At 36.8% G+C, this 27,225-nt stretch overlaps 1 protein-coding gene across 5 annotated transcripts in view; it reads left to right on the top strand.

Moving 5' to 3' along the window:
- Positions 1-27,225, top strand: part of LOC131078974 (protein GET4) — a 237,742-nt gene that overhangs the window by 107,117 nt on the left and 103,400 nt on the right. For all 5 annotated transcript variants that reach the window (XM_058016845.2, XM_058016857.2, XM_058016850.2 and 2 more), the window contains one exon: positions 24,884-24,967. In XM_058016845.2, the coding sequence (XP_057872828.2) occupies positions 24,884-24,967 (84 nt within the window). The remainder of the gene's footprint in view (positions 1-24,883; positions 24,968-27,225) is intronic.

Raw genomic sequence — 27,225 nt, forward strand, 5'->3', positions numbered from 1 at the left:
AAGACGATTTTCCTTAAGCAACAATTAGTGATTCTATAGAAGATGATCACAGCACAACAGATCGATGATACAAACAGATCAATCATATGCACCTGATGAAGAACATGGTGATCAACCGATTACTTGAAGTTGATCAACATCAATCATACTGGAAGTCACAAATAATCGCTAATGATATTAGAGGAAAATCAATCATCTCCAAGAAGGATAGTAAGCAACATATCATCTCCACCGGATAAGACAATCCATACTATATGGAAGAGCTACAAGGTATCAATACTACCATCAGCCCTTAAAGATATCTCCTGGAATCCTATAGATCGCCATTGGCAAATCAATTGGTCAACAACTGTAGAGGACAGCCAACATGATATTAATCGATATCACAAAACCAATCGATAACACATGAAGAATGCGACATTGACCAAACATTTGTCGATAACAATGATTACGCTATTGATGACTAGAATTATTTATGAATTGTGAGGAGATGCAGTAGTGTATCACTGATGTGGGTAATATGGAAGCTACGATAAAAGATTATACGAACGATGGGTCTGAAGATAATTCATTACCCCAGATCGACTAAGGCATATGTTGATAATGACTGAATATGATGACGTTGTGAAGAATCGTTCCTTTCCAGATAGTTTTGTCATCAAAGGCCAAACACCAAACACATTACCTCTGCATTGATAAGAGCAATATAGAATGAGTTTCGTTGAAAACTTCTTCCAGTATCAAATAGACGAGTCGTAGGGAAAGGGACTATAGTATGCTCGGAAGAGAAGTGCAAATAGGAGAAGATAGTTATGGTATCGAGAGTGGCAACACATGTTGGCGCTAATCTAGTAAATTGGATCAGATAAGTGTAGGTAGACTGATCCTATCAAACAAAAGGTGGAAATATATTAATACCTGATTATGATTAACATAATAAATTAAAGGCAAGTCTTGTTCATCTATCGGCCAAGTGAGGGATTACGCCCCTTACACCAAAGAGTCATCCCCAGACCATCATGTCCCATTATCTTAAGAGAGACGCGACTCCTCGTAAAGAATAAAGGGAGACCCCGTAAGGATGTGGGGGGGAGGACCAAAAGAAGGGAAGACTCTCTACACCCCTTCTAAGCATATAAATTGACATGATAATATCTAGAAGCAAACCATATACTTGAGGTCTCTTTGTCATTCTAATTGGCATAAAATTATTACCAGCGTCGAGAATATCTTAAACTACATTTTTGATAGGGTAATTTCTGGTATCCATTGTCATTATCTTCTATGTGTGTTTGAATGAAATGGACAAAATATAAGAATCAGTATGGCCTTGAAGATTTATGGAAGAGTTCCATTTGGATACATATGTAAGTACCATATTACTTGAAGTTACTTTACTCTTTCTAGAGAATATCATTTCTAAAAATCAAAATGAACATTGAAGATCATGGGCACCTCACTCAAGTGAAAACATTCTATAATAAAGGCACCTTGAAGATCATGGGCACCTCACTCAAGTGAAAGCAAGGCACCTTGAAGATCATGGGCACCTCACTCAAGTGAAATCATTATTATGCACCTCACTCAAGTGAAATCATTATTATGCACCTCACTCAAGTGAAATCATTCTATAATAAAGACACTTTGAAGATCATGAGCACATACTATATATTATAATTTTAACCATCACTTTGAAATCCTCTATGCAGTGATTGGCTTTGAGGTGATGCCATTAAGGGGGAGTGTACATGACACCACCTAGTGGCTAAATCCTAGATTTAAGACCTAATAGGCATAAGACCTTTAGGCATTATATGCTCCAAATTCAAATAATGCTTGGCCTTAGGTGATGCCATTGAGGGGGACTGTGGATGTCAATGACATCACCTAGTGGCTAAATCCTTTATTTTTTAAGTCCTACGGGCACAATATCGTAAGACCTACGGGCAGATTTTTTTAAAGTCCTACAGGCACAGTATCGTAAGACCTACATGCAGATTTTTTTAAAGTCCTACGGGCATATTGTAAATTCTTTTCCTTGTAAATCTTCCACTTGTAAAAGCATTGTATTAAGACCTACGAGCACTATGTAATGAACCTGGGGAGAGGCTAATTTGAGGGGACCGCGGCTCCAATATAATTTTTTAAGATCTCACAACATCATTTTTAAAACACTGGGATTATAAATTATGACAAGATGACTTTCATGTAGTCTGGAATGCATGATCTTCATGTTGGCATATATTTGTGTCACTATCAAAGAAGACCTACGTTATTGGGGTGCTTCATTTTTTCTTCTATGGAAATTTACATGTGATCCCCTATTAACATTAAGGGGGAGTGTTAGAACATAATGTTATTAGGGATCACATCCTTATAGCATTTATATATAATGTTCTAATATAAGGTTATAAAACCTTATATATTATATGCTTTATAAGCATATCCCATTTGAAATAATTATAATCTAATAACTATTAGATTATTAATTATTTATGAGTGGGGGTTATTGAAAAGGTGTGACTAGTGAAGTCACCCTTCCTCCTATATTTAAGGAGGTTCTCTCTCATTTGAGAGGTGTGTGAATTTGGTGCTTTATGGTGAGTTGTATTATTGGCCATGTGGAAGTATTGGAGGAGTGTCCCCAGGTTCATGTCTATTTTATTATAGACTATATTTGTAAGTGTTTTAATTAAATGATGCTTTATGGGGTTTTTTACCCGAAAGGGTTTTCCCCATTTATATCTTGTGTAATGTGTACATTTTGCATGTATGTTTTCTAATTTCATTTACTTTATAATCTTGTTTCTAATGATTAGTATCCTTAGATCCTAATTTCTAACATTAATTCTCTTCATAATTATCCCTTGTGAGGAAAGCTATTCCTTCTAACATACCTTCTTTCTTTGGTATACTTGGTGTCTTCGCCAAACTTTCATTGTTAGATGTGCTAGGTGAACCTTGAAATACGCACACCGTGTTGGGCAATAGCTGATCATTTTGTTTGTCTCTAACCACGTTTCTGCTAGCTTGATGAGCTTTTGTAGTACCTCTCGGCAATGTTGGAATTGGTTTGAGCCGTAGCTCTTCTTATAGTATTTTCAATTAAGCCATTTATCAATGTATCTCTAATTTCAGGTACCTTCATCAATTAAGATAACAACAGGTTGACTTTGACTTTCTTGAATTCTTCTAACTCACATAGAATCAACCTCTTCAACTCTTATTTTGGAGGCGGAACATTCTTTTGTCTATACTCAGCTGAATCTTGTGGATAGCTTGGTGTATTGCTAGCATCTAGATTTGGTGGAGTAGCAAAATTGTTTAGAGGAATTGATGTAGTTAAAGGCTCTTGATTTCTCTGATTCCTCTGATGAACCTTGTGTTCTGAATTTCTTGATGATTGATGAAACACTTCCCTTATCCATTCAATAAGGACACTGTTGTTGAATGGTGGGAAAATGTACTATGAATCTTCAATTGTTCCATTCGTTGAAGCAGGTGGAAATCGAGAACTAGGCGGAACCATTGGTTCATTAGCTGATTCCGGAGGAAATCTCCCATTCTACTCATATACTTAACTTTCATCACAAGTGGGAGGAAATCTGAAATCCTCAATGATTAACACTTGGTCATATCTCGTGGTAAATTGTTGGAGTGCTTTATGATGTTTCATTGTTATGCACTTGTTGTTGAAAAATATCTGCCGCAACCTTGAACTTGGGACAATGCAACTCTGAATGCTATATTATGTAATCTGCACCAATTTCATAAGGTAGCTTCCGCAAGGAAAACCTTGTCAGCTGGTTGATTCTCTGATGTTCGTGGATTGTGAAGTGGTGACGACACATTTCCGCTGTTGGGCGTGGTGTTCCAAGTTCTCTTCTGGTAATTTTGATTGTTGCCACGATATCCTTGTTTTTTATTATGATTATTCTGATTGTTGCTTTGGTAACCTTGGTTGTTGTTCTGAGCTGGTTGATTCTCTGATGTTCGTGGTTGATTCTCTGATTCTCTGATTCACTGATGCTTTGGTAACCTTGGTTGTTGTTCTGAGCTGGTTGATTTGGTAACCTTGGTTGATTGTGAAGTGGTGACGACACATTTCCGCTGTTGGGCGTGGTGTTCCAAGTTCTCTTCTGGTAATTTTGATTGTTGCCACGATATCCTTGTTTTTTATTATGATTATTCTGATTGTTGCTTTGGTAACCTTGGTTGTTGTTCTGATAACCTTGATTATTGTTTTGATAATTTTGATGACCACCGTGATAATTTCTATGGATACTGTAGAGTTGGTTGTTTCGGTTTCTCAAATTAGTAACCTCTGTAGATAACTTCTTTACTTGATCTATCGACTCTTTCATTTCTTCTTTCTCCTCCTGTGTCTCTGTGGATGTCACGACATTGTGCAGGTACTTTGGGTGTGTTTGGGGAGCTTTAGAAAGAGTTGCTCTGAGATTGAGTCTAATTGATTTGACGGTTGAACTACTAGGTACATCGGTTGCGGAACTTGATTCATTTCTGGTGTATGATGCACCGAAGCTTGACTAAGATTCTGAATTTGATTTGCAGCTGCAGGCGATGCCATATTGAGCAAGGGTCTAGTGATGCTTTGACCCAATCCTTTACTAACTTCTGCAGCCTTAGCATATGCTTTGTTCAAATTCATTGGGGTGGGATTAGTTCGCACAAACATTGCTGTAGGTGGATCTAAAGCATTATAATAAAAGTCTTGAGCATCTGGAACACGATAAGGAGTCTGCAACCTTGTATAAGCCTTCTGAAATCAATTGTTGAATGAAGTAATAGGCTTCTACTCTTGTCTTCTACATTTAATAAACTGTCTATGCAACTTGGATGGAGAAATCTGGATACCAAATTTTCTAATAAACGCTTCCTTCAATCCTTCCCATGTGTTGATGGATCCTTTAGGTAGATGGATGAACCAATGATACACCTCTTCTCCCAAGGAATAGGGAAAAAGTCTGCAAGCTATATCTCCATACTCAAATCGGTCTATTTCTCAAATGATCTTCAGACATCTTGATGTGATCTTTAGCCATCCGGTTCAAATCATTAGCATTGTATTTCGAGCAAATGTTCTTCGGATTCGGATTCTTTGGCATCTCATGTATTTGTTCGAACACAAGCGTGATGGGTTGGTGACCAACCATGTAGCACCGTTTGGTGGTGGACCTTGATTTTGATCGATTGCTTGATCTTCTTCTTGAAATATAGGTCGGTTAGGACCTTGCTGGTCTTCTTCTTGATCTTGGTCTTGATATAGAGGATTTCAGAAGATATTCTCTCCTCCTAGCACGTGCTCTTGGTCAAGCAATTTATCTCTATCTGTCGCATTGGAGCTCGGCGAAGTGTCTTGCCTCCAAAATCTGGATTGGCGAGTGGACCCCAACTTGCAATGTCTTCGTTCTCCTAGAGCGAAACTTAGAATTCTCTGAAATCTTTTGGGTGAAAACGAATTGATGTGATCCAGCTTGACTTCATCTAGGATCAATTCGAACTTGTTGTAATCTTTCAGTATGTTGATCCTTTTGAATTGCAGCTTCAATTGACTCAGCTATCTCTTCTTTGTTGTCCAACACAAAAGTAACTCCAATGTATTGCGGTGCACTCATTTTCACTTACCAAGCAAGATTATTCAAACTAGATATGATGTGTCTTTTTGCTCCCAAATTTGGTTGCTCAAATTTACCTTCACTAGCAGGTTCACCTCTTCTAGTGGGTGTAGGTAGCACCATCGTAGTTCATATTCAACATGAAAATCTTCAACTTGTTCAATATCTTCTCTACTGATTTGTAGGAGATGGTTCCTTGTGATCGATTGCTCTAGAAACAATGACAACCGGAGGCAAATTTCCCAACTCTTCTTCTATCAATCACGACTCTCACTTGTCGGAATTCAGCATGAGTTCTTTGGTTTCTCCAAGCCAGTGTGTTCAATTGTGAGATGATATCTTGTTGTTCACCTAGGATGAGTTCTTATTCAAGCAACACCATTCTGTATTTTGATTTGCAAATCTTATTGTAGCCCTCCTTCTAACACTAATTCTATTGATGTATGTTTATTATACACATACGAACACATAATAAAATACGAAAGTATTTCACCCTCTCTTGAACAAAATCAGCTTATATGCTAAATATCTGATCAACTAAGATGATTCCAAGGTTTCTATGGTCGGTTCTTGACATGTGGGTAACTCAATGGCTTGTAAATGAGTACAATCTTTTCATTGAAGATATGGTGAAATGTGTTGTTCAACAAGTTGCATGGTTCCCAATTCTCATTTGCTTTCATTTTGATTAGATGAATGGAAGATTTTGTGGATGATTAGCGGTGAAATTCGTTTAGTCCATACCACTAGCTTCTTGCTGATTGTAAGTTCGCCTTTAAATGAAATCAAAATGTATTGAGAGGGGTGTGGGGAAGGGGGGGGGCGGGTGGTGAATCAGTTTTTTAGATGATAAAACCAACATAAGAATTGAATGCAAAAAAAACAGAGACGAGACACAAATTTTATCACGTAGAAAACTCTTTCGGGTAAAAAACCACGGACTACTTCAAAACATTGGGCACCAACCCAGTTACAATATGAAGCATCAACTTTCAAGAGCACTGACTCTATGTCACAGGAGCTTCAACTACAAATTACTGAGGCTATAACCTTTGATACAAAAAGAAAATTAACTACAACATGGTTTAGTACTGTAAATGTACATACCTTTTGAGTTGATATGAATCAACAAAACGCATCTCAGATTATTACAAACTTTCAGAGTTCAGAATACATATAGTTATATCTAGCTGTGTAAGAACATTAAGCTGTTATATCACTGAACTGTAGCCAACTTGCCACGTACTTCATAGTGTCTGAATTTTAAATGCATGTCACTCACAATGTCCTGCCTTAGCAAATTAATTTCTCCACAGCACACTAGATCATGGACATTTTGAAGCAACTGAAAACTGAAACTGCAAAATGCACGCACACAATCATATTCCAACGACTTCCTTTTCAAAGATCGACTTCATTTTGACTACCAAAAGAATCGAACTCACGAACTCATTTCAAGGATTTAAATTTCTAGCACAAGAAACCGAGCCACCAGCAGAAAAAACTTTTCCCACACTCTTTACGATCCTCTCAATCCTTTTTGAAAATACACAGCTCATCAATATCGGGTCTTTACCTCCACGGTGGGAACAACGCTTGCACGACTTAGAATGTCTCGCAACAAAACGATAGATTTTTAAGAAGCTTTTACACACTATATGGAACAAGTCCAAATTTTTGAAAAATAATGCTTTCAGAACACTAACATCCCACACTCACCTTTGGCCCTTTTTTTCGATATATCTCAACCTGAAAATAACCGAAAATTCTTTACCAAGAAACAATGCGCTTCTTGTTATGAAATGATTGCACACATAACAGACTACAAAGAACAATCCAAAGAAGAATCTCAAGACTACCGATTCTTTTTTGAATCTCACAAAAAGAAGTTGAGTTTTTTTAATTATCAGCCCCCCTTGGCAAAGTGATTTTTTAAGAAATTATACTGTCGCACTAGAATTCTGATAGAGATAACTCCGGACATACATGTGTAAGAAACTCGTCCAATGAAACGATTTTTCCGGTAACAAGGCCTAACAGCAGAATGTAGAAGTTATTCGCTGACACCTAATACATGACAGAAAGCAATCCTCTAGGCATTAAGGAAAAGGAAACGCCAAGATGTGAAATGCATTACAACTGCTGCGAAACAGTAACCAAACTACCAGGCAGAATCCACCAAAATGTGCTGAGGACAGATATATCTATCAAGAACGCAAACTGCAAAGTCACAGTAAATATTCTTCCAAGAAGAACGACATCTTGACAGAGAATCAGAAGTAGCAGAGATCCAACCAGATTTTCAATAAAGCAACTAAACAGATGCCATCAAACAAACACCCAGCTGACAGACTTACAAGATACACACAGAAAACAAGATCGATAGAAGTACGCCTGACATCAATGACAAAATTTATCTACAATCTCCCCCTTTTTGACATTGATGGCAAAGCACCTGAAACAAAGCTTCCCCTGTTTCACTACTCCCATTTTGACATCAATGACTGAAACAAAATTATACGACTGAAAACAAGCAATAAACCTGTTCCGGGGCATAAAATAAAACCATTTAAACTCCCCCTGAGTTCAATCCTTAAATCAGTGTTGGAGGGAAACCACTCCAAGTTTTTGTCTGAAAAATTCAAATGTCTCCTTTGAGAGAGGCTTGGTGAATATATCAACAACTTGTCCCTTAGAGCACACATATTCCATTTTAACAATCTGATTAGCAACTTGTCGTAAAAAATGATATTTATTAGGAATATGTTTAGTTCGAGAGTGCAAAACTAGATTTTTCGAAATATCAAATGGATTTGTATTATCACGTAAAATAGAGATTGGTTCAGCATACTAAATCTTTAAGTCCTGCAAGGTATGCTTTATCCACATAACCTGTGTACAACAAGATACAACTGCTATGTACTCACCTACAGCTGTGGATAATGAAATAGAGACCTCTTTTTTACTAGGCCAAGAAAGAAGACAACCACCAACAAAGAAAGCAACACCATTTGTTCTCTTTCTATTGTCTACTGAGCCTCCCCAATCTGTATCAATGTGGGCTGTTAGTGTAAAATCTTGACATTTAGGATGTTATAAACCAAAATTCATTGTACCCTTAAGATGCTTAAAGATTCTCTTCACTGTTTTCACTTGAGTCTCTTTAGGTGTAGCTTGAAACGTTGCAACATATCCAACTGCTTGCATAATATCAGGTCTAGCAGCTGTAACATAAAGCAAACTGCCTACCATAGTCCTGTAATAAGTCTGACTAACATTAGGAGATTCATTATTTTTACTAAGTTTACATCCTGTCACCATAGGTGTACTGATAGGATTACAATCTTCCATTGTGAACCGTTTCAACATCTCCCTTGTATACTTTGTTTGAGAAATAAAGATACCTTTTTTAGTTTGATGTATTTGTAATCCCAAAAAGAAGGACAACTCTCATAGGATAGACATTTGAAACTCTTTCTTCATTTTGGCTGCAAACTCTTTAAACATACCTACACATTTACTGCCAAAGATTAGATCATCCACATAAAGCACAACAATCAACATATGTTTACTGTCCTGTTTCATGTAAAGGTTGCTGTCCGCTATTCCTTTTCTAAAGCCCTGCTGCTGGAAGTACTTATCCAACCTATCATACCATGCACAGGGAGCCTGTTTAAGGCCATACAAATCTTTTTTAACTTGCATACATAGTCATGTTTGTTAGACAAAACAAATCAATCTGGTTGTTCTATTCAAGTTTATAGGTTCGAGAGAGCTCATTTCAATGCTTTGATGGTTTCTCATTCAAACAACAATATCATCTTCGTTTTTGCATTCGTCAGTTGGAAGCTTCTCCGCCATCGTTCTTCGTGGTTTATTTCCTCCAGTGGTTGTATGTTGAGAGGTTATCTGTCTATAAGATAACTGCTCCGCTTATGTGTGTGTAACTTATGTCTTCGTGAGAATCTTGCATGAGCTGGCTGCTGTGTCTCCTTCTTCGATTGCTGTCGGTGTTATAATTGTCATCTTTTCTTCCGTGCTTGTCTTTTCATCTTCCCTCATCGGGAGTTATGTGAAATGTTGATTCCTTTTGGGCGGATGTCTCTTCGTCTTTCCACTACGAAGAGTCAATTCAATTCTTTTTCTCATCTCTTAAATATATTTTGTTTTGCCTCTGAGTTGGGTGGTTGATTCTTTTTCAGGTGTGCACTCAGATTTTATTTATTGCTGCTGTGTTTCTTATGCTTCGGGGGTTGCAACAGAATTAAGCAGTACACGTCTTTCTTTCGAGGTCTAAGTGTGATCAAGTCTAAGTCATGATATCTTCAGTAGATTCAATTTTCTCAGTTTGATTATTGTGCATATGATTGATGTGCAATCATTGTACTTTGTAGAAGTCATTTATCAGATGTTTTGGCTTATGCTGTTCTAGGTCAAGTCATGTCAATCATTGTTGATTAAGGGTAAGAGCTGCATATCAGATTTTCTCATTCAATAAAGTATATTCTTTGGTGTGGTTGGGTTTTTCACGCTCAGGTGGAGGGTTTTCCCAGGATAACTTTTGTGTTCTTGTGTATTCTTGGTTTCAATTTTTTGAGTTTTTTCTTTCTGGTTCTAAATTTAACATGGTATCAGAGCCTAGGTTTAAGAAGACGATGGAGAACTAGAATCTATAAATTTTAAGTACTCTTCCTCTCCTTCTGATTGTTTGTTTAGTCATTTTCAATGGTGAACGGTTTAAAAGTTGAAGACAAATTAGATGGTTCTTCAAATTTCTCTTCTTGGAAATTTAGAATTCTGATTACTCTTGAAGAGAATGATCTTCTTGACTATGTCAATTTTGATGTAGCAGAACCTTCAGTTGATGCTGAGAAAGTTCAATGGAGAAAGAACAGAACCATGGCAAAGAAGATTCTGATTGATTCAACTAAGGATCATCTGGTTCCTATTATGTCTAAGCTGGGTACAACCAAAGAAATGTTTTAGACTCTGAAGGGCCTGTACGAATTCAACAACACCAGTAGAGCCCTAGCCCTGAGACGTCAACTTCTGCATGTTCAAATGGCTGAAGAAGAATCAGTTGTTTCATTTTTCATAAAAGTTACATTGGTAATGTTAGCCATGAATGAACTTCCCAACTATTGGGAATCTTTTATTCAAGGTATTAGTGGAAGAAATGAACTACCCAAGTTTGATTGGTTGAGAGCTGATTGTATTCAAGAGGAATGTAGATTGGAGGCGAGAGGTATTGGGCGTAATCATCATGATATGGAAAATCAAGTTTTTGCTACTCATTCTTCTATGGAAAGAGGCAAAAAAAGATAGAGGGATAGAGAGACAGAGAATCAAATCTTGTTTCTGAACCGAAAAAGGACTTATCCCACATTCAATGTTATAGGTGTGACAAGTATGGCCACATTGCTCGAGATTGCAAATTCAGGTCTTCTCATCTAGCTTCTTCTGCGAAAATCAACGTAGGGACACCTCAAGAGGAGGCAAGGTCTAATGTAAATTCAAAAGGTTTCTTATTTTAAAATGAGAATGACATTTCAGCTTCAGAGGGAGCCTGTCATTCCAGCTTCAAAGGGAGTCTGACATTTGAGGAGTCTTATTGTCTTGAAGATTTGTTTATACATTTTTCTCTGCGAGAGAAGTTTGAGTTGCTTGCCCTTGTTTAATGAGTTTTTCTCTGTGAGAGAAGTTCGAGGTGAAATCCCTTGTTAAGGAGTTCTTTTCTGTGAGAGATGTTCGAGGTTAAATCCCTTGTTAATGAGTTCTTCTTTGTGAGAGAAGTTCGAGGTGAAATCCCTTGTTAATGAGTTCTTCTCTTGGAGAGAAGTTCGAGGTGAAATGCCTTGTTTCCACCCTCTGGGAGTAGCTATGGTGGTAGTCATGTGTGTGACTCCATTACTTTATTTTCTGTTTTATTGATTCACCCTCTAGGATTAGTTATTGTAAATATTGTTATTTGAGATAATTTGTGATGAGATTTTTGTTGACATTTTTTTGGTTGCAGCTAAGTGTACATGTCATGCGATGACATATTGAAAATCTCTCTCTTGCTAAGAGGGAGTGTTGAAGTTTATAGCTTCGAGAGAGCTCATGTTCATGCATTGATGGTTTCTCATTCAAACAACAATATCATCTTCGTTTTTGCATTCGTCAGTTGCAAGCTTCTCCGTCGCCGTTCTTCGTAGTTTATTTCCTCGAACAGTTGTATGTTGAAGGGTTATCTGTCTACAAGATAATGCTCCGCTTATGTATGTGTAACTTATGTCTTCGTGAGAATCTTGCATGAGATGGCTGCCGTGTCTCCTTCCTGGATTGCTGTCGGTGTTATAACTGCCATCTTTCCTTCCGTGCTTGCCTTTTCATCTTCCCTCACCATGAGTTATGTTGGGTGAAATGTTGATTCTTTTTGAGCGGATGTCTCTTCATCTTTCCACTACAAAGAGTCAATTCAATTCATTTTCTCGTCTTAAATATATTTTGTTTTGCCTCAGAGTTGGGTGGTTGATTCTTTTTGAGGTGTGCACTCAGATTTTATTCATCGCTGCTTTGTTTCTTATGCTTCGGGGGTTGCAACAGAATTAAGCAAGACGCGTCTTTCTTTTGAGGTCTAAGTGTGATCAAGTCTAAATCATGATATCTTCAGCAGCTTCAGTTTTCTTAGTCTGAATATTGTGCATATGATTGATGTGCAATCATTGTATTTTGTAGAAGTCATTTATCAGAAGTTTTGGCTTATGCTAGAGTTCAAGTGATATCAATCACTGTTGATTAAGTGTAAGAGCTGCATATCAGATTTTCTTATTGAATAAAGTTTATTTTTTGGTGTGGCTGGGTTTTTCACCCTCAAGTGGAGGGTTTTCCCAAGATAACTTTTGTGTTCTTGTGTATTATTGGTTTCAATTTTCTGATTTTGTACTCCCTGGTTCTAAATTCAACATGTTCAACATAAACATCTTCATTCAAGTGTCCATGAAAAAAGCAGATTTTACATCTATTTAAAACACCTTAAACCCCTTATAATATGCAAAGGCAAGAAAATTTTTAATTGCTTGAAGACGTGCAACAGGAGCAAAAGTCTCATCATAATTTATACCTTCCACTTGAACATATCGTTTGCGTACTAACCGAGCTTTAGTTTTTACTACCTGACCTTCTTCGTTTAACTTGTTTCTAAAAACCTATTTTGTACCTATCACATTTTTGTCCTTGGGTTTAGGAACAAGCTCTCGTGTCACTTTTCTATATTTGGTTAACTTCCCCCTTCATAGCAGCTATCTAGTGTTTATCATAGCTGCTTCCTCAAAACATTTAGGTTCAAACATAGATAACAAAGAAACATCTTCATCTTCAAAGTAATTAACATTCTGTCTAGTAGCTCTAGTTGTAGTTTCAGGTAATGTTTGATCAACAGAATGATTTCTTTGCACAAACTTAGTAGTCTTAGAAATAGTTTTACCATGAACATTTTCTGATTCATTATCAGAATGAGTACCTGTTGTTGCAAAGTACAAATTGGAAGAAGGAGAGGCTTCTGTTTCACCTGATTGAGCTTTTTAGGATTACTTTGCACATTGTTACTTGCTGTCCCAGTTTTTGAGTGTGAAGATGAAGGGTGGACAACACCTCCCGTTTCCTCATTTTGAACATAGTTATCACCATTTCCATTCTTACCACTAGTGTTAGTAAGGTCATGAACTTTAACATTATCATTTTCTACAATCTTATGCAACCTTTTATTAGAGCATCTATAAGCTTTACTTTGAGATGAATAATCCAAAAAGTTGCCTTCGTCTGATCTAGGAGTAAATTTGCCTAGATTATCATGATCTCTTTTTATAAAATAGGGGCTACCAAATTTTTAAAAGTACCTTACAGTTGTTTGTTTACCTTTCCATTGCTCGTAAGGAGTTTTATTATGCTTTGCTCTCAATAAACCTCTGTTCTGAATATAGACTGTTGCAGGACTAGCCTCTCTGCAAAAGGCAACACTCGCTTCTGCCTAATATATCATGCTACGAGCCATTTCTTGAACTGTTGTATTTTTCCTCTCAACAACACCATTTTGTTGAGGTATTCTGGGTACTGAAACCTATCTCTTAATCCCATTCTTTTTATAAAAATTGACAAACTCACTATAAGTGAATTCACCACCATTATTAGAATGTAAACACTTTATTTTCAAATCCTTTTCATTTTCAACTAAAACCTTAAAAGATTTAAATTTTTTTGAAAGCTTCAGATTTCTCTTTTAAACAAGTAACAAAGTCATGCGCGAAAAATCATCTATTAACAGCATAAAATATTTTTAACCTTGTAAATTTGTTGTCCTGCTTGGTCCACATAAGGTAGTATGGACTAACTCAAGTGGTTTAGTTCTAGATAAGTCTTTGGATTTAAAATTGGTTCTAGTTTGCTTACCCTTACGAGAATCTTTAGAAACAATATATGCTTGTTTTTCAAGCTTTGGCATGTCTCTGACAACTTCTTCTTGCTGATTTAAACTAGATTATCAAAACTCATATGCCCAAGTCTTCCGTGCCACAACCATGTTTCATCTAGCTGACTCAAACGACACTTTTCATCATTAGAATCATGAAGAATATATAAATTATTTGCTGTTCTAGTTGCATTTGCAATATGCTTCCCACTTTTACTAATGACACAACCATTCGAATAAAAAAGAAGATCATATCGTTGATCACATAACTGATTGACAATGAACAAATTGTGCTTCAAACCTTTAACATACAAGACATTCTCAACCGTTGTTTCTCCATCATTTAAGACTTCTCCATCATTTAAGACAATAGTACCAATACCTGCAACTCTTGTTGAAGAGTTACCTCCAAATTTGACTTTACCTCCGTTCATTCTTCTAGGAGACTAATATTTGTTCTTGTCACCAGTCACGTGCCTAGAACAACCACTATCAACATACCAAATGTCTTTCTCATTTTGTGCTAAAAATGCAGTTTACACAACTAAAGAGATTTCTGAACTTGGCTTCTCTTTTTTCCTCCAGATTTTGACATTCTCCTTTAGTTTCACTTTGGCATCCACCTTTTTGGATGAATATGTCAAATTATTCTTACAAAATTTTACATAGTGACCAAGATTATTGCACTTATAACAAACAAAATTATAATTCGTCAGAGGAGCAAAAGGATTTTGATTCACAAAATTGAAATTTTTTCTACGAAATATTCTACAATTTGTAGCCTTGTGACCAAAATGGTTGCAAGAAAAACAATAACCATAAAAATAATTATTGTTATATCTAGTCATATGAGCCTGTCCAGCATGAAAAAACCTATTGAAGTTACCATTTCTATTTTTAGGAACAAAACCAGCATTAGACTTCCGTTGTTCACCTCCTTAGGATTTAGAACATTGACTTTCATCATGGCCAGCTACACTCTTGCCAAGAGACCGCTTTTGTGATCTCAATTGACCATCCAGAGTCATAGTACTATTCTGAAAGGTGTTCTTATTACGGAAATGTAGTGAGGATTTTTCTAACTTTGTCAATGAGACAAACTCACTTTCAAGTTTTTCACAAACAACCTCCTTGTCCTTGAGTTCTTTTCTGAGATCTTCTTCAATCTTTTTACCTTATTCAATCTACACTTTAAGATCTTCAATAAGTTTTTCAGCAACCTCTAATATAGTGTTTTTTTCAGAAACCTAGTTGATTTCCTCTCGTAGCAAACACTTTCAGACCTTGTTTCTTCTTTCTAAGCTTTTTTATTTCATTTAGAGCAAATTTCAGTTCTTGTTCCAAATCTACTTCAACTTCTTCATCATTTTCAGACAAAGTTTCTTCTACAACCATAAAAGAACTTCATCATTTAGAGATTCTCGTTCATTAGCTTCTGACGAGCTACTTTCCTCTTTTGAATAGAGACTTCTTTTGGAGATGCAAAACTTTTTGCTTTTCTTCAAGAATTTCTTCTTCTTGTTTTTATGATCATTTTCATAACTGCCGTCCTCCTCTTTCTCATAAGGACATTTTGAAGCAAAATGCCCTTTCTTGCCACTGTTAAAACATGTTAAAGACAACTTGCTTTTAGACTTATTAGAACTCTTCCTAGATTTTCTTGGAAAATGAGCTTGTTTTCCATAACTTTCTTCCTTTGAATTGTCACTAGATGTAGGACTTTTCTCTTTACCCTTCTTCGATATTTTGAAGGCAGTTTCTCTTTTTGAAGCTGCTTCAGCATTTGTTTTCATTTCATAATCCATCAGGATCCCATGTAGCTTATCAACCGTAGGCTTATCAAATTCAGACATCTCTTGGTGTGAAATCTTAAGGGCAACGATCTTAAGATTTTTGGAACAACTTTATCACCCAACTTCTCTCCCAAACCTTTCAAGGAATTGACTACTTCATCAACTCTTGCGAAATATTCTGCTATGCTCTCCTCTCGCATTTTTAGATCTTCAAACTGCATTCTGTGTCTCTATAGCTTAGGATTGTTAACTGTCTCATCCCCTTTGTAAGCATTCCGTAATTTTTCCCACATGGCCTTGTTGGTGTTGGAAATAAGCCACACCCGGACCGACGATGGATTGGTCCATGAGGGGCCAGTAGCTTAGTGGTAGAGCACTCCAGCAGCGTATGGAAGGTCCTAGGTTCGAGTCCTAGCTGGTCCATGTTTCAACATGGTATCAGAGCTATAGTTAAATCGAACCTGAGGGTATTCAATTTTGTGGAAAATTCAAGACAAGCATATGTCCAACATCACATTTCTCCTAATGGCCAGCACTATCAGATTTGAAGATAGACTTGAAGGAGGTGATAACTTGACAGCATGGAAATTCAGAATTAAAATGATTCTAAGAGAAAATAAAGTTGAATCATTTGTAAAAACCAAAAAATAAGAACCTGAGACTGAACCTGACAAAGCGACAGGGATAGAAGGAAATGAAAAGGCTGTCAAGATCATAGTTGATGGGGTGAGGAATAATATAATGCCCATCATAAAGAAACATGAGACGACCTACATGTTCAAAGCACTTGAAAATACATTCGAGATATCCAATGCAAGTCGAACCTTGGCCTTAAAACGAGAAATAAATCATATAGCTATGATCAAAGGGGAGTCAGTCAATGCTTACTTCATGCAGATATCAACCTTAAGGGATGAACTAGCAACCCTTGGATACGAGATCCAAAGCAAAGAGTTAACACTCATTGCTCTAGATGGGCTACCTTGTGTGTGGGACACATTCATCCAAGGCATCAGTGCAAGGTCTAAATATCCAAAGTTTGAAAGGTTAAGAGATGACTGTCTCCAAGAAGAATCAAGGTTAAATAAGAAAGGAATAAAACAAAAGAATATGGATGAAGATCTTCAAGTCCTAAATACAAACTCTAATAAGAAAAGCAAGAAGAAGCAATTTAGGAAGAGGAAAGGTCATCAAGGCAAGAACACCTCGAAGAAGGATCTCTCACATATTTAATGTTACAGGTGTGACAAATTCGGACACTACGTTGCCAAATGTCGGGAAAGAGCCAAACAATGAGACACATTTGCCAAAGAAGGAAAATCTAAAGGAGAAGATGACTCCGAGAAGTATGTACTCTACTCAGCACTTACAAACCAAGCATCAAACAAGATTAACTCCTGGGTGATCGACAGTGGCTCATCCAGACACATTACAGGGTTTAGAGAAGTGCTAGACCCCATGATAGAAGAGAATGATGAGGAAGTGACTATCGGAGATGACTCCACACATCCAGTCAAAGGAGTTGGAACCTGCACCATCAAACTGAAATCAAGCATATCATTGCAACTTAAAGGAGTACTATATGTCCCAGGCATCAAGAGAAATCTAGTCTCTATATCAGCACTAGAGGATAATGGGTACAGAGTGACCTTCATGGACAACAGAGTGTTGACTTGGCCAAGTAATTCATCTATCAAGAAAGCTAAAACCATTGGTCAAAGACAAGGCTACTTGTATGAGCTGTGCACAGAGCCCAACCTAGCCCTAATCCATGAAGCTATAGATGCTAATGAAGTTTGGCATAGAAGACTAGGTGACCTGAATTTTAGAGCTTTATCATCAATGGGAAACCTTGTAACAGGTCTACCTAAGTTAAAGCAATATCATTCAGGGGCATGCAAGGGATGTGCCCTAGGTAAAAATACTAAGGGTATTTTTCAAAATAGTACTAGGAAACCAAGCAAAGTTTTAGAGTTAGTTCATTCTGATGTATGTGGACCTATGTCCGTACCTTCTTTAGGGGGATTTCTGTATTATGTAATATTTGTTGATGACTACTCTAGGAAAACTTGGATCTACTTTCTAAAATGTAAAGAATCAAAAGATATCCTTAATAGGTTTAAGGAATTGAAATTACTAACAGAAAACTACTCAGGAAATAAAATTAAAACCTTAAGAACTGACAAGGGGGGGAGGGAATACACCTCAGATTTGTTTAAGGATTTTTGTAAAAGTACTGGGATTAAGAGACAACTTACTATACCTTATAATCCTCAACAAAATGGGGTACCTGAAAGGAAAAATAGGACAACTGTAGAAGCTGCCAAAGCCATGATTCTTGATCAGAATCTAAATACCAATCTTTGGGCAGAAGCAACCAATATTGTTGTATATATACAAAATAGATGTCCTCACTCCCATCTTGAAGATAAAACCCCTGAGGAAGTCTTTACTAAAACAAAGCCAGATATTAGCCACCTTAGGATATTTGGGTGCCCTGTCTGAAAAAGGGGAATACTTGTAGGATATAGTGAAAACTATGTTGGCATTTTTGGCACTGAGTTGTCATTGATGTCAAGCGGTGGAGATGAAGAGGCACCGGTGGAGATGAAGAGGTAGAGTGATAAGATGTGCAACCGGTTCTGGATGCTATACCGGTCAAACGGTGAAGAACTTGATCGGTGAAGAACAGAGGAAGGCCGTGTCTTGATTGGTGTAATGCCACGTGAAGCTGAGGTGGCAAGTAGGGTGTAGGTGGTGAAGTTTCATTCCCAGGGTTGAGGAAACTGATATTCGTCATTAATGAAGGAACCGCATATCAAGGAATCGTATCACACTGATTGCGGCTCGAGGAGTAAGGAATGAAAGAGGAAGATCAGGGTAGTAGTTGGCTTCTGGATCCAAGACAGAAGATCGGATTGAAAGATCACCTCGAGAAGGAAACAATGGGGGCATTAATGGCAATTTGTCAAATGCAAATCTAAAATGAAGGATCGCGTTTCTCGTATCTGGAAAAGCACGAAAATGATGGAGAAGAATAGATGGACTTCAAGGAGAACGGATGGACTTCAAGGAGATCAGATCTTGCAAATCTGATTTGATTTGATTTGATTTGATTTGCCTCGAGGATGGTGTAGAAACCCTAACTGCCCGGGTTTTGAATCTGCTTTTTGGCGGGAACCCATTTGATAAGAAAAAGGAACTATGGACAGAAGAGCTGATGTTGCTGTGGTGTAGATTGGCGTATAGAAGAGAAGTTAGAAGAAGGAAGTGAGAAGGAGGAGAGGTTTCGATCAAGTTACAGTACGAGGTAGCAGACAAACCGGTGAGTGGCTTGTACTGGTAGTTTTTGAATAGAGCGGTTGTGCTAAAATAGTGAGGTGTGGAAGTGCAGGCAGCATCTTGGAGTGACACAGTGTGTAGAGACACGATGATTTAATTGATTCAAGAGTTGCAAAACTCATTTGCAGCAAGAAGCCTTAATTGCATTTAATCAGTATTTCAATATGCATCGCCAAGTCTGAGCTTGGTACAGGGGTTGGTGCTCCTTGGGTTGGTGCCCAAAATCTTTGTAAATCCTCGTAAATCTGGTGTTTTTGTTTGATTGTGTGTGCATGGGTGTAATGTTCCTAGTTGGGGATTGGATTATTTGGCGTCCAAGTCCTCCAAACAAACGTTAGTATACAAACAATATGAAAGGTAATTAAACATATATATTTATTTGCGCAATTATACAAGAAAGACTGTGATACGTTATTCTACATATTTAACAATTAATGTTAAACTAATTTATTGTTATCTATTAAAAGGATACAATACTTAGTTAGACCTTGCCTGGATTGACCCAACCCTCTATTGAGAAACATTTCTCAGTTAGGAGCAGTCCAAGATGTCATCCTCCTAAGGTCTCTATTTGGGATCTCTAGTAATGAGTGAAATCATTAATGCTCTCAAGCTTGGCAGAGATCCCACCCCTTCTCAAGCCTCTCTAGCTCTAACATATGCATATGATTAATCTCTACGATATATATATTGTGTCTAAGAGATTCCCTATGAATGTCTCTCTAGATTCCTCTTGGAATCTTGGCATTCAACTCTGCTCTGAAATGCCTCAACGATTCCTAGCTCTATAAATTTCCTCTGAAGCAATCTCTATTTCCTCTATTTTAATTCTGAGTGTATCTCTACAATCTTATGGTAATTTGTTTTTTTAACGTCACTAATATATTGCTATTATAATATAATCTTGAATGTATCTCTGTTTCTAGAAATGTTATTACAATTCTGGGTGCATCTCTATGATGCTAATTCTGAATGTATCTCTGCAACTTTGATTCTAAATGCATCTCTGTTAATTTAGAATGTATCTCTGTTATTTATCGGCTATTCTATTTAAGTCTATCTTGCAGTATGATTCGAATTCTACGGTATTATTTATGAAATATTTACTATGGTTTAGGGTGAACCAATTATCGATTACTTGCTGGGGGTGTATCTTGGATATGCTGGGTACGCTTCCCTCCTTCCACGATTTTGCTTCCAACGTGGCTATCCTTCTTTGCATCCTCCTCCTTGCTCAGCGCAACCCCGTGGTCTTATATATTTGGCTTGGTTCCCGTCAAGGGGCGTGACTCCTGTGCGTGACTAATATATATTTTGCCTGTATTAGTTTAATCCTTTCGTGACTTAAGGTTTCTCTTTTAATTATCGGCTCCAATGCTATCCTTAACATTATTGGTTTATCCTTAATAAATAACGGTTTACTTGCTTATTTATTTGTTTCATCATTATTAATTAATATTTACCAAGATTTTTTCTTTATTTATTAATTATTATTTGTCCCTCATGTTATTTGTAGCATTTGATTAAAAGGTGATATATATATATAAAAAATGAATAATAATTAAATAATAATTAATTATTATTTGTCCCTCATGTTATTTGTAGCATTTGATTAAAAGGTGATATATATATATAAAATGAATAATAATTAAATAATAATTAATAATTAAAATTGTTGTGTATTTGACAAGAATAAGGTATCAGGATATCATATTTACATTAATCGGGGGTCATTGCAGTCCCTCCCTCCCGACTTTGCTTGTCCTCAAGCATTTTAAGAGCCTCTTCCTTCTCCCAAGTAGCATCTTCATTGGGTAGTCCTTTCCATTTGATTAGGATCTCTTTCACTGTTCGATTCCTCAATTTCTTTTCTCTAGTATCAATGATGACTTCAGGCTCTAGAATAAGTTGTCCCTTATCATCAAGAGGGGGCAATGCTTCACATGGTACCACTTCTTGTCCCAAAACTCTTTTTAATCTGGATACATGAAATACATTGTGAATTCGGCTATCTTTGGGAAGCTCTAATTCATAGGCCACTTCTCCTACCTTCCGTGTTACACGGTACAGTCCATAGAATCGGGGTTTGAGTTTCTGTGTCCCATTCTTTTTGATGGATGTCTGTTTATATGGTTGCAGCTGCAAGAAGACTAGATCCCCTACTTCAAATGATCTCTCCACTCGCTTCTTGTCTGCATAGAATTTTTGCTGATTTTGGGGATGATGTAAATTGTCTCTGAGAGCTTTCATGAGGTCAATGTTCTTTTGGATAAACTCTTGAGAACTAGGTACTTTGCTATCTTGGGTGTTCAATCCTCCAAAAGATGGGGCCTCATAACTGTATAGTGCTTTGAATGGACTCATCCCTATAGACAAATGGTGGGTGGTATTATAACAATATTCTCCCAGATGCAACCATCTAATCCAACTTGTTTGTTGGCCCGTGACATAGTTCCTTAAGTACCCTTCTATCCATTTATTTACTACCTCTGTTTGCCCGTCAGTCTGGGGGTGATAACTAGTGCTTGGTGTTAATGTTGTTCCTGCTAACCTAAAAAGTTCTTGCCAGAATTTGCTAAGGAATTTACTATCTCTATCACTTACAATGTTCTGGGGAAGCCCGTGGAGGCGGAAGACTTCTCTAAAGAATAGTTCTGCTATTTGTTGTGCTTTAAACTCTGAGGAGGTAGGGAAAAAGTGAGCATATTTTGTGAGTCTGTCCACCACTACATAAATGTTGTCTTTCCCCTAAACTTTGGGTAATCCTGTTATAAAATCCATAGATATACTTTCCCATATCTGGCTTGGGATAGGGAGTGGTTGTAATAGTCCTGCCGGATGTGAACCTAACAATGTATCAGATGCACTTAAACATCAAATATGGAAAGATGCCATGTCTGGGGAATATCAGTCCATTATGAAGAATGATGTTTGGGAAATTGTTCCTAGGCCAACTAGAAAATCTGTTGTTTCTTCCAAATGGCTTTTCAAGATCAAACATGTTGCAGATGGCAGTATTGAAAAACGCAAGGCCAGATTTGTTGCCAGAGTATTTTCTCAAAAGGAAGGAATTGATTATGAAGAAACATTTGCACCTGTAGTCAGATACACCTCAGTAGGAGTCGTCTTAGCCATTGCAGCAGCAAATGGATGGAAAGTTCATCAAATGGATGTTAAGACAACATTCCTTAATGGTGAGATCTCAGAAGAAGTATACCTAGAGCAACCTAAAGGGTTTGAGATTCATGATGCAGAGTCTCATGTGTGTAGACTCAAGAAAGCTCTCTACGAGCTTAAACAGGCTCCCAGGGCCTGGTATGAAAAAATTGATACTTATCTCTTAGAACTAGGCTTCTCTAAGAATGATGCAGATGTTGATAGCGGTAATTTGAACATCTATAACTTTACGTGAGAAGATTGCACTAGCTTTGTGTAGTTGTTCATTGATGTTGAAGCAAAGTCTAGGAGAGTCTCAGCAAGTCATTCAGTACATCCTACATTCCTAGGAGTAGATTAGACTCTCTAAACCCTTTCCTTTTCATCTTTCTTTGTTAGATGAGTTAGTCCCAAGTTCCAGCAATGTCCGAGTATTCAAGCATTCATGTACAATGTAAGTGCCCTTGTGAATCTAGCATATGACATCAACCATTGAGCTTATCTACGAGTCAAAACCTGACATTTCGTAACCTTGGAGTTGTTTCATTCGATCGCAAAGCATTGCGTTTGAGAGACTTTGTTCAAGAGAGGATAAGATACCTTGGTATTTTATTCTATGTTCACATGTGCATAAAAAACACATCAACACTTCGTCTCATTCTTGATTGAGCTTTGATAATGTTGAGTATCAAAAGATATGCCTCAATTACCTTCAACTTGTGATGAGTTACTAGGATCAACTAGCGAAGCTGGCGCGTAGTCATGACTTATCCAATCACATCATTATTCGAAGATAAGGTGTCCACGTTCAATGCACCTAGCTCATACATCAAAGAGGATAACTATCACATGTGTGCACAAAGTTCGATGTACGTACCATTGTTACCTATTGGTCAATTATTCAAGGAAGGACATGTGTCCATTTTATTGTAATTCTATCGTTGTTAAAACGTTAAATGCTTAGTAATGGGTGTAGCAAATGCTTTGTAATGGGTGTAACAACCCTAACTAGGTTTTCTATCTTTCAATATTGGCCATTGATGAGGATTTGATCTTGGCTCTTCATTGTAATAAGAGCACTATTTAAGGTTCAACTTCTTCATTTGTAAAGGTGTAGAAAGTAGTTGATAGCAAGCAGGTAGTAGTTAGAGTAGAGTAGGAAGAGAAGGGGAAGATTGATGTGAAGACATTATTGTAAGAAGCATGTAAACTTCATTGAAGATATGGTGAAATTTATATGTTGATTCAGCAATTTGCATGATCTCTACTTCTCATTTAATTTTCATGTTGTTTAGATGAATGGAAAAACTTTGTGCATGATCAATGTTGAATTCGTACATCCATACTACTAACACTTTGTTGATTGTAAAGTGCCCTGCGTAGTCAAATGGATCCATCTTAGCTAAGTTTAACTTCAATTATAACTCTTTCATTGATATGCTTCACCTTGAGGATATCTATGGTTGTAGTGGTGATTTGAAAATCATTAGCTATCCTTAGAAGATCGCACTAGCCTTGTGGAGATGTTTGTTGCATGTGAAAACAAATCTTAGTTGTGTTTCACCAAAGATTGTCCATCGCTCTTACATTCTTAGGTTTAGATTAGCTTTTTCAACCCTTGTGGTTTTTTTTTTGATTTTAAGTCAAGTAAAATTCCACGTGCCAACAATATTCAAGCATTCAAGATTTAACGTAAGTCCACCTTGTGATTCCAGCAATATCACATCAAACAACTGAGTCTATCCAAGAGCATGTCAAGACCTGACATTCGGAACCTTGGAGTCATCCCATTTGATGACGCAGTTGAGCAGTTTGGTGGATTTTGTTGAAGAGAGGATAGAATTTAGTATTTTATGCTGTGTTGTATAGTGCGTAAAAACACCATCAATAGTACCATGCTTCAATGATGGGCTTTTTTTGTGCATGCTTCTTATTTTTGAATTACCTTGGGTAGAATCTTATCTGATGAGAGGTGCTGATAATTTATCGATATCTGTTTAACTTTTTAAATACATTTATGTTATGAAAATGGTTTGAGCTTCTGAAATGTGGTTAATTTTATAATTGTCTATAATGCTTAGTATTGTTCATACGAATTAATTCTAGACTAATGCAAAATGCCTCTGTCATTGCAATTTAGATTCAAATTATATCCTGTAACTAATAATGTGGTCTGTTTTATGTTTTATATTTAGTGGATGGAACTATTTGATGAATAGTAAAATTGTTGTTAAATTAATATTGTTATTCTCATTAATTGTTCTTTTGAATGTAGATTTCTTGAGTACTATGCAAATGATTATGAAGTCCAAAATATACTTAGTAGAGTTGTCCTGGGAATTAATGAAAGAAACATTTAAGTTTTCAAATTAGTATGAGATATTCAGGGCAGAGATTGTAGTAACACATGCAACTGGCCAGTGCTGTTTTTATGTGACTTCTATTTGTTTGCAAATATATGTATTAAAAAACGTTACTACTCAGTAATGTCTTTGTTTATCTTCCAGGACTTCGCAAAAGCCTCCAAATATTTTGTGAATGGAAGTCATCCAAAAGCGTTTGCTGTTGCATTGGTTGATTTTTCAGAGAAGGTTAGTCGTAAAATTGTTTCCCTTTATATGTGCTCTTTGCTTTTGTACTATTTCTATGACAGCTCTCTTGTAGGAGGACAATCAAAGTAGAAATCAATCACCATCCTAGTAAGGCAGCACGAACATTCAGAATATGTAATGTAATGCCATTGATACTTACATGAAAATGATCCACACTTAGTAGGAGTGGTTTGCTAGTAGGGGCAAACATTTTATTGACTATGGAGTTTGAAAGTTGTTGGGGTTGCATATCCATAACATGAAAAAAAATTATTATGTTTAATTGCTAGTGTGCTAAAAAACTTTAATTAGTTACATCTGCTACTAGTTTATTTTTGTTGAGTAGACTAAATATTGACTGGTTGAATATTCTTGAGAGTATGAATGGAGAACATCAGCCATTAACTATTGTTTGTTGTCCATTATTAGCAACTATAGTAAAATCGTTTAGGGATTTGCAAATAGTAGTGTCAAAATTGCTGCCCCCAATGGACCATTCATAGTGCTACCCTTTTTATTGTTGTAAAGTTTTTTAATTCAATATTATAAAATAAAATTACATATAATAGAAAATGTGTTATATTTAATTTTTTATTCTTTTTCTCGGTAAAAGGCCTAAGCCATATTTTATTAATAAATAGTATTACAATCTCCGCTCAGTACGGGCGTCGGTAGGAAAGAGCGAAGAGGAGAAAACCTCCGACCTTGCCCGAGACCATAGGTCCAGTCAATGGTTAATAACATTTAATGATTTACATATAATCTTTTACAAATTCTTCATTCTGGCTGATCAAAAAGCCCTTCATAGGTAGCATCTATAATTTCCATGAGGTAATATGCTTCTGCCAAACTTCATATATCACTGTTGCCATATTTGCCATCTTCTGATTATCCTGCAAAACAAATTCTCAAAACAATCCTTCTGCAAAACCACTTTATTAAGTGTTAGTGCCAAAGAGAAGAAGAAGAGCTAATATTATCTCTGCATACTTATCCCTATTGTTATTATAGCCTAGGTTTCTTTCATATCAAGTTAGCATCAGAAATTGTTGGCTATACTATGAAAGATTACCCAGTCTACAATAATATTAGGGGTATAAACACTGGTCAACAAAGGACTTATAATAACACAACCTATCTAGCCTGTAATTCATGCTCTTACTATGATATTCGAGACTTGTATATGTTTAAATATAAATGCTGAAGTAAACCAATATGCCAGAGTTATTAGAGTACTCCCTGTTACTGTATTTAAGTATATGCTTGATTCAAGAAACATCCGCATTCTAAACATCACTTATTTAGTATAACTATATGTTTTGAAAATGTCATAATGTGAGTATCTTACCCTTCGCTATCTATATGCTATATCAAAGTATTTTGTGAACAGTTCAATATGTGCCTTGTACTAACTATAGATCCTACATTCCTGTGTATAAGATTAGTTATATTAGTAATTGCAAACAAAACTATGTAATGAAAACTTATTCTTTCTCCTTGTCATCTACGGCTTCCATACCAGAGGCCTGTGTTTCTACAGCCTCCATATCATTGGAGTTATCAGCTTGGAATGAGGTACACCTCTCTTCTACCATATAACTCACCCACATTTCCCCTTTTGGTTCTTTTACCACTCCAAGCCATTTTTTGAGGAATGCAATGTTCCTTGCTATCTCTGTTTGTCTTTGACGACAAAGTTTCTGATCCTTGCTGCTGAGAATAGGCCTCGTGAACTCAATATTGAGCACCTCTTCCTTATGTATGGCTTCCGCAACTTTAGTGTAATCCTCCGGGTAAGGTATATGAAGCTTATCATCCACACATTTTATAGCCATTTCCAGGTTAACCAAGTACTCTTCTTTGAATATCAGCCTGCATAGTGTGACTGTGACTGCTTTTTCTTCTCCCATTGTGAGTAGTATTGCTGCAAACCCTGCTGGGATGCTGCTATTAACTCGTTTTCAGTGTTCCGAGAGTATAATCTCGTCACCCATAATCCTTTTGGTCGCATGTATGACCAGATCATCTTCTGATCTCAAAATAACTGACCATCGTTTGTTAGAGATCTTTCCAAGGAAGGACATTTCACGCTTCTCAAGGCAAAGACAAATACTGGAATCCATTTTTAAACAGAGATAAATGTTGAGTGCCTCTGCTTAGATATACTGGTTATGTCAACCGGTATTATCGGTAATACAAGTTGTGACCCCAGTTGTGCTAGGCTAATCTCATGATGGTTTCCTATCTGCCTCTCAGTA

The sequence above is a fragment of the Cryptomeria japonica genome, chromosome 8 (genome assembly GCF_030272615.1).
Source record: "Cryptomeria japonica chromosome 8, Sugi_1.0, whole genome shotgun sequence".
NCBI lineage: Eukaryota > Viridiplantae > Streptophyta > Pinopsida > Cupressales > Cupressaceae > Cryptomeria > Cryptomeria japonica.